The sequence below is a fragment of the Nematolebias whitei genome, chromosome 17 (assembly GCF_014905685.2).
Source record: "Nematolebias whitei isolate Nwh7 chromosome 17, NemWhi1, whole genome shotgun sequence".
NCBI classification, from domain to species: Eukaryota; Metazoa; Chordata; class Actinopteri; order Cyprinodontiformes; family Rivulidae; genus Nematolebias; species Nematolebias whitei.
The window spans coordinates 12,196,348-12,205,572 of NC_056514.1; the positions used below are offsets into that span (position 1 = coordinate 12,196,348).

Consider the following 9,225-nt stretch of genomic DNA (forward strand, 5'->3'; position numbering starts at 1 on the left):
CTGAGATCCAATAGTTTTGTGTCTTTTTATGATTTTCAGCTGAGTTAACAGTCATTAAAGTGAAAACAGGATTTCACGATGAAGCTGGCACCGTTTTTTTTTATTTTTTTTTATCTTAAACGCTCTGCTGGTCTCACTGATCCTCTCCTCCGGAGAGGAGGAGGCTGGGAGGCTCATCCTCCCAGCTCCAGCTCAGCTGGTGACTCACAGAGGCTGTTCCAAGACCCCAGCCGCGCGTAATCATGAAGGTCCGACCCACGCAGACAGGCAGACAGAGACGTGTCTGCGACGAAAGGTGGAAGCGATTTAAAAAACATTTTACGTGTAAAAAAATAATAATCATTTTTAAATCGCTTCAGCAATTTTTTTAAACATTTTTTGTATAAAAACAAAATATTATTTTATTTAAAAATCGCTTCCAGCGTCCGTCCTAGACTGTCCAGTCCGCCTGACTGCCGGGTGGGATCGGGATTCAGCCTTCATGATTATGCGCGGCCGGGGTCTGGCAACGGCCATCTGCGAGTCCCCATCTCCAGCTTTGCAGTGACCAGCGGAGCTCTGAGCACACAAGGCTGGTATCCGGAACCCGAGCCTCCGAGTCGGCACATCGAAGGATCTTCCGCGGTGACCAGCTGAACTTGGAGCCGGGGAGATGACGCCCTGCCCGGTCTGGTGCTCGGAGGCTCCGGAGGGAGGATCGGGGTACACCAGCAGAGCTCCATCCAGCTTGCTCTGAATTATGTTGTTGGCCACCAAGCACAAAAAATGCCAGCACATCAACATTAGACCAAGATGTTGTCAGTATTGTTTTTAAAATCTTTAAAATAAGTCCAGGCTGCTCCAGTCCGAGAAATTGCAAATGGCGGATTATTGTTTTGAAATGTTTCTGAAGGATCCAGTGACTCCGCCCCCGACTCCGCCCCGACCAATCAGTGACCGACAGTGTTCTGACGTCACGTTTTTGTACCTCTTCGTACCGGTTAGAACCACAGAGCCAAGGGTACTGAAAATAGTAACAGGTGCTAAGTACCGGTACTAATGAAAAAGCCTCAGAACTGGGCCAAGTAGGGTCGAGTCGGCCCGTACCGGTACTAATGGAAAGGGGCTTAAGCAGACAGAGTTGAACTGGGATGCCAGCTCCTCAGTGGTGGTGAGAAACACTGGGGGCTGAATGATCATTTCAGAGTTATAAACATTTGTGAAACTCGCGGCAGTGAAATGGTTAATTGCCCGGTTGCTACGTGCCAGAATGCACGACTTAGGAGTTAGATGGGGGAGGGTGAACTCAAACTGGACTGGCATGTGGTCTGAAAAAAAACATTGTCACCAATAACAAGATTATTAACAGTCACATCATGAGTTAAAGCAACGTCCAGTGTATGTCAGCGCTCTTGGGTGGGACCGTTTACATGATGAGTTAGATTAAATGAGTCCAATAAATCTAAAAAGTCCTTAACCAAGGGCTTCTCAGGACAGCACACATGCAAATTAAAGTTCCCAATAATGAAAACATGCTCATATTTTGGTGTGATTTCAGCCAAGAAGTCAGAAAACTCATTTATGAAATCCTTAGATCGAGGTGGGTGGTATACGAGTACAAATAAAGTCTGAGGTGAATGTCCGAGTTCCAAGACGCTCAGCTCAAAGCTGGCGCAGGAAACTGGGATGGGCAGTTGTTTACAGTCAAAAGTTGATTTGAATATTGTTAATAATCCACCACCGCGCCGGCCTGATGGCCGCGGGGCGTTAAGATACAAACAGTTCAGTGGCAATAATTCCGTCAAGGCGCTGGACTCACCCGGAGACATCCAAGTCTCTGTGATGCACAGAAAGTCTAACTCGAGCTTTTGAAAATAGTCCCTGAGGATAAAAGTTGTTGGTAACAGATCTTGCATTGACCAAACACATCCAGATACTGTCTAAAGTGGAGCTAGCAGCGGTTGAGTTAGCGTGCGCTAATGACCGCAGGTTTTCAATAACAGCCCCTCCAGGTCGGTCCTAGCGGTGCACCGGCCGACAACTCCCGTTAGTTACCTGGTTCAGGCACGCGGGAAGCTGGCGATAGAAACCATGACCACCGACTGAAGAGGAAGATCCAGTGTGCAGAGCTTTAAGCTTCACCAGCCGCCCAGCACGTTTTCCCCGGCGTCTGAAGCAATGTCTCCGGGCAGGCAGGTGAGGAGCCCAGCGGAGGTAAACTGGCACGTCCTCCAGCCGGGGGTGGGGGGTTCCAGAGGTACGCTGATAATGGTCGAAATAGCGGCATCAGTGACAGAAAAACGAAGATCCAGAAGCTGTTGTCTTTCATACATGAGGAATGAATTCATGCCACAGATAAAAAACGAACAAAGCAAAAATAATCCGAACACCATCAGCAGAGGTGGATTGCAAGCCATGCACACGGGCGCCATCTTACCGGAAGTGACTGTAGGGGGCAGTGTTGCATGCACTGTTGCAGGTCACAGAGTATGGTGTAACACCGGGTCCAATCTACTGAACCAGCTTCCTTCTGACCTTGTTTCACAAACAAAAAGCAAAAAATATTAATCTCTAAACATTTTTAAAAAATCTTTAAATATATTAATCTCTAAAACTAACCTTAATGCGCTGCGGGGTGAGACCCCCACTGTGTTTAGTTTTGTTTTTGACGTGCTGCATGTTTCTTCATGTTTGCAGCTTAATAATAATAATAATAACTAATAGTTTAGTTTTTCCTGTGACTTATTTGCAGTATGATAAATGGTAGGAGCATAATATATGCTCTCAAATTTTTGTTGGTCTTTTTTTGTAAATAATGACATTTTTTGCGGTTTTATTTATTTATTTATTTTTGTATCTTTAGATCCTATGATGTCGTCAAGTACTTGAGTTGTACTCGAGTTTAATTATGTTAATGTCGAGTTTAAAAATTATGTAGTCGTTCAACCCCTAGTGCTGACATCACATCTGTTAAATCTGGGCTTCGCCATAAATTGGAAGAAAAGCTCGATTCTCCCGGCCCAGACGATTGTTTATCTGGGACTGGAGCTAAACTCAACCACCATGAGGGCTCGTTTATCACAAACGAGAATCGACACTCTAAAAGACCAGCTCCGCCACGTAAGACCTGGCAGAGTGATAACAGCTGTTTCCGCCATGAAGCTGTTAGGAATGATGTAATCAGCTCACACTGTGGTTCCGCTGGGTTTACTCCACATGAGATGCCTCCAGAGGTGGTTTGCGCGTCTGTGTGTGGATCCAGTAAAACAAAAGAGACGGATGATCATTGTTCCTCCCTCCGTGAGAGTAGACCTCCGACACTGGGAAAAACCCCTGGTTCTGTCGGAGGGAGTCCCCGTCAGCAGACCCACGTCACACGTGTCAGTCTTCACAGACACGTCGCTGTCAGGTTGGGGGAGACATGCTTATCTCAAGTTGTAGAGGCGCTGTGGCCCCATCACACATCAGCCCACATAAATGTTTTGGAGTGTCGCACGCTTCTGAACGTGATTCACCACTTTGCTCCAGTGCTGCAGAATCAACACATTTTGATTCACACAGACAACAAGGTTACTGCTGCGTACATAAACCAGGAGGGGGGTGTGCGCTCAGCCCAGATGTTACACATTGCGCAAAAACTACTGTGTTGGGCACACCAAAATCTGCTCTCCATCAGAGCAGTGTACAGTCCCGGTGTTCTGAACAAAGGGGCAGATGTGAGGTCCAAGGGCGGCCCACGTCACAGGGACTGGACTCTCCATCCAGACCTGATGGCCCAGACGTGGCAGAAATTTGGCAAAGCAGCCGTGGACCTATTTGCGACACGAGAAAACGCTCAGTGTCAACTACGGTTTTCTCTGAGCCCGCGAGACGAACTACCGCCGGGGGTCGACGCGTTGCCCACAGCCCATGGCCCAAAACGCTTCTTTACGTGTTTCCTCCACCTCCTTTGATTTTACGGTTCTTGAACCGAGTTCAGGAGGAGGGATTGACAGCTCTCCTGGTGGCCCCCGAGCGCGTGAACGCACCATGGTTCCCAGTCCTGCAACGCCTGCTATTGGGGCGCCCGTGGAAACTGCCGTGGAGGGAGGACGCTCTCCTCCAGGTGGGAGGAGCAATCAGAAGTTACCCAGAAATAGGCCAGCACCTGTGGGTCTGGCCGCTGAGCGGACCCGCTTAGAAGGGATGGGTCTCCCACAGGATGTAGTGCGCACAATTCAGGATTCACGTGTTGCATCTACCACAGCGCTGTACACATCAAAGTGAACAGTTTTTCAGCGCTGGTATACAGAGAAAGGTGTAGAGGCCACCTCATGTCCACTAGGCGACGTGCTGGCCTTTCTGCAACAGCTGATGGACATAAATTTGGCGACCAGCACGATTAACGTACGCTGCAGCCATCTCTTCCTGCCACGAAGGGTTCGGAGACAGAACAGCTTTTAATCATCCCCTGATGAAGCATTTTCTAAAAGGTGTACAACGACGCAGGCCTGTTTCACACCCACTTGCTCCACAGTGGGATTTAACGCTGGTCCTGCGAGCCCTGATCAAAGCTCCATTTGAGCCTCTGGATCAAGTCCCAATTAAATTCTTGTCTCTTAAAACAGCCCTGCTGCTGGTTTTAACATCCGCTAAGAGGGTGAGTGATTATCTGCCTTCTCTGTTGCTCCGTCATGTCTCAGAATTCAGGCTGACGGCAGCTCAGTTGATCGAAGACCAAATCCAGCTTTTATGCCTAAAACATCACGAGCTCTTTTAAATCAAGAGCGATATCGTTGGAGGGGTTTTCCCTTCCCCCCACAAATCAGAAGAAGAAGCGTTTTTCCATCTTCTCTGTCCGGTGCGGGCGTTGACGTGTTACATAGCGCGCACAGCTGCAATGCGTCAAATTCAACATTTGTTTGTACATTATAGAGATGCATCTGCAGGTCGCCCGTTATCCACCCAGCGCTTGTCACACTGGCTGTGTGAGGCCTTTTCTGAAGCCTACAGAGCATCAGATTTAGAGCTTCCTGTCAACCTCAGGGCACACTCGACCAGGGATATTGCATCTTCGACTGCTTTGCATAATGGTATGACAATGCAGGATATTTACACTGCGACCGCGTGGTCAACACCCTGCTTATTTATTCACTTTTATCTACGTGATGTGACGGCCCGTTCCATGACACATTCTGTCCTTAGTGTTTTACAGAACAAATATTGTTGTTTCATGGAACTCCGTTTAACTCACATCTGTCTGCATGCATTACAGTGTGAGATGTTTTTATCAGTCACAAGTTGTGGTTGTTATTTTGGTTCTATTGTCACTAATCAGTTCATGACTATTGTTACCAATCAGTTCATTTGATTAATAATCAGCTCTCCTGTTATTATTAATCTGTTCATACTGTTCAGCCGTAAACCGGTCGGTTCATGGCTCCTTTCAGCATTTTTCCCTCCCCGTTGAAACTTTTCCGGGGTGTTCATGCATTCAGAATGCATGCACAACATGCGTCTTTGCATGGCACACATAATTACGCAATGCGTAATTACGTACATGGGGAGCTGAGTGACAAGACGTTTTTTGGGCAAGCTTCTGCTTCATACGGTGTTCGAATGGACCCAGTGAGGCGAGGACCACATCTGCTTCGCCCCTAACCCATCAGCGACAACCTTAAAGGGCGAAGCCTATACAAAATAGAATGTTGGTTACGTACTGTAACCCCAGATTATATGAGTATAGGCATAGCCCTTTAAGCGTCGGGCCTCACTGGCCCCTAAATGGCTGAAGAAAAAGCTATTTGGGAGCCGATTACCCGCTCTTAACGTAATTTATACGGACCGGGTGGGGCCCACACAGCAGATGGGCGTGGACTAAATTTTTCAGTGTGATGCTTCGCATATCAGGATAAAACCCATCAGCGACAGCCTTAAAGGGTATATATACTATACTATACTATATAGGGTATATACTATACCCTATACTTATAGAATCTGGGGTTACAGTACGTAACCAACGTTTTGGTGGCAGGAGGCTTGTTAGCCTATTTAAAAAAAAAACATAATAAAATTAGCTGCAGCATTGTAAAAGCCTTAGAGTTCAAAACGTGTGAAAAAAGTAGCGGCTTATAGTCCGAAAATTACAATAAATACGTACCGGTAACACCACTGTGTTTCTGTTGTTTAGGTAAAACAAACATTTGACAAACTTTAAATTGCTAACATGAGAATCAAATATGTGTACACTCTTTGATCTTCAGTTTGGATAAAAGTAAGAGGTCTGTACTTTCAACCCCTGGACAACAATAAGCGTGTTTTGAGGAAAAAAAAAGAGTTAATTATTAAATTTTCTTTTAAGGATGTACAGACTTTTAACTCTTTACAAGATTTTTGCTTCATTTGTCTTTTCGACATACCTTTTATTAAGCAACATGAAAACTTGTCTACAGGAATAAAACCAAAGATTGTAAAAAAGTCAATAATGTTTTAAGTTTTTTCTGATTGATTTCATAGTTGTTGTATTTTTTATTTTATTTTTTTCTCTCTTTCCAGATCTGTTTCTTGATCATCCCGGCATCATTTCTGCTCTCAAGCATCTCTTCGTAAAAACTGCGAAACTTGAAAAACAACAACAGAACAATATTTTTGACGTCGTACCTCCAGGTGTGCTACCTGTGGAAGAGGACTCTGCAGCAGCTCGGGTAGGCTCTGATGCTGACATGGAGCTTTCGACTTGTGAGACAAGCATGGACAAAAATGATTTGACTCCCGGGAAGAACGGAGCACTGATGCTTTCAGAGGACCAAAGTAGACCTGATGAAACTGCCCCTGAAAGCGGAGGGGAGCCCACGCCGAGCCTTCTCAAGGAATGCTCTCTTCAGCTAGAAAGACTCAACAGACCGGCGTCCACACGTTCTCGGTTTGCGAGACCAAACCGAGGTCTTGGGATGAAAAAGTTTTTGCAGGAAGAGAAAAGACGACTCATTGACGAGGATACTTACAAGCCCACCTCCCAGAAATCAGCAGAGTCGAGCGAAGGTTCGCCTGAAGGCTCGGATAACGATGCGGACCCTTCGTTCATAGCTCCTGCCAGCACACGCAGTGAAGACGACTCGTGGTCTTACTACTCCGAGGACTCCCGTCGAGCTGACAGCAAGGCTGACTCGTGGTCCTTCTATTCCGATCAGGACAATTCTTCTAATGCCGGCGTTTTTGATGGAGGCTCCTCAGACGACGACGCCTCCGCTTTGAGACAAAACACCAACGTAAAGGAAAACGTTCTGAAGAAGCCTCGTAGCTTCTTGTGTTTTTTCTGCAACGAGAACGTAAACACAAGCCTGCGCACGCACATGAAGACACACTTCCCCAACCAGGATTACGCCTGTCCTCAGTGTGACACCAGATATGAACGCCTGACATCTCTCCTGCAGCACCTGAAGAAGACCTGCTTCGACTACATCCAGCAGAAAGCCAAAGTGGACCAGCCTGACAAGACCCAGAACCTTTCCAGATGTGACAAATGTGGAACAGAGTTCAGGTATAAGGTTTCTTTACAGAAGCACATGATGACGCACCATGAGCTGTACTGCCACGTGTGCCGCAGGGTCCTACGAGACACGGAGACTTTGGCGAGGCACAAAACGTCCCACACGCCGTATCAGTGCCCCCGCTGCAGTCTCTCCTTTATCGTCTTCAAGCACTTGATCCGTCACTATGAGAACGCCCACAAAATCAGCCGTCCCTTCATCTGCAGCCACTGTCCCAAAACCTTGTCCAAGCTGCGCTTCCTGATCAGACACGAGTGGCAGCACACAGGTCACCTGCCATTTCAGTGTGCTCAGTGCGACTTGAAGTTCCGATCGGACTCGGACCTCGTGTCCCACCAGAAGGTCCACACCAGAGAAAAACCGTACCTGTGCTCTGACTGCGGCAAGACGTTCTCCCGCAAGTCCAACCTGCTCCGCCACCTGAGACACCTCCACAGCGCGTCCCGAAGCGAAAAGAAGTACGGCTGCTCTCAGTGCGACAAATCCTTCAAAGAGAGAGGGTCCCTGAACAAACACCAGCGGAGCAAACACCTCATCGAGCTGTTTCGGTATCCGTGCCCCTACTGTGCAAAGATGGTGTCGTCATCAGCGTTGCCCCGACATAAGTTGATTCACACGGGCGAGAGACCTTACAAGTGCACGATAACGGATTGCAACAAAACTTTCAAATCAACGAGTGAAGTAAAGAGGCATGTTTTGTTTCACCACAGTACGGAGAGGCCTTTTCGATGTGACACGTGTGGAAGAGGCTTCATTAGACTGAGCGAGCTCACCGCACACACGCGAATACACTCCGGGGAAAGACCCTGTGTTTGTGTAGTGTGTGGGAAGGCTTTCCTCAAGCTCTACAGTCTTCTTCGACACAAAAGGCTTTTACATGGCTTATATAAACCTTAACTTCTGTCTGGAAGCTTCAGGTGAAAGAAAGACAATCATTTTTCAACTCTGCAGACTTCTGTATAAACCACTCATGCTGAACCAGTGACTGCCGTCATGTGTGTTAAAAGCTGCGTTAAAGTACAAGACAAGGTAAGGAGTTTTAATGGTGGATGGTTAGAAAATATCTAAACTGGTGCAGAAGCTTAAAAGAGTTTGTTGTTAGAGGTGCCAAAAAATAAACATTGAAGCAAATTTATTACAGTAGTCCCTCGTTACTTTGCAGTTTGACTTTTGCAGACTCGCTCTTTTGTGGTTTTTCAAAATAAGATTGGACGTGACGCAACTGGCTGATTGATGGATGAGCCTTGGGTTGTTTATTTTAAATAAATTATTTTAAAAGATTTTGCACCAGGGCAGCACGGTGGTGCAACTGGTAGAGCTGCTGCCTCTCAGCGTGCAGGTCCCGGGTTCAAATCCCGGGGCCTTTCTGGGTGGAGTTTGCATGTTCTCTCCGTGCATGCGTGGGTTTTCTCCGGGTACTCCGGTTTCCTCCCACAGACCAAAAACATGCATGTTAGTCTGAATGGTGACTCTAAAGTGTCTCTAGGTGAGAGAGTGAATTATTCATTAGACTGAGCGAGCTCACCGCACACACGCGAATACACTCCGGGGTATGTCCAAATGTACCGATCGACTTTTGTCTTCCAACTTAAAATTCAAAGTATGTCACATCGTAAAAATCATCATAATCACAAAATATAAAAGTGTTAAAATGTAATAATTAGAGAGTTTGTCTCGTTTGTCTCTGTGTGATGGACTGGAGACCTGTCCAGGGTGT

General features: G+C 46.8%; 1 protein-coding gene across 1 annotated transcript in view; it reads left to right on the forward strand.

The window, feature by feature from the left end:
* Nucleotides 1-8,405, forward strand: part of LOC119424124 (zinc finger protein 2-like) — a 24,551-nt gene extending 16,146 nt beyond the window's left edge. Inside the window, exon 6 of the mRNA XM_037691592.1 lies at nucleotides 6,514-8,405. Within this exon, the coding sequence (XP_037547520.1) occupies nucleotides 6,514-8,405 (1,892 nt within the window). The remainder of the gene's footprint in view (nucleotides 1-6,513) is intronic.
* Nucleotides 8,406-9,225: the final 820 nt, after the last annotated feature.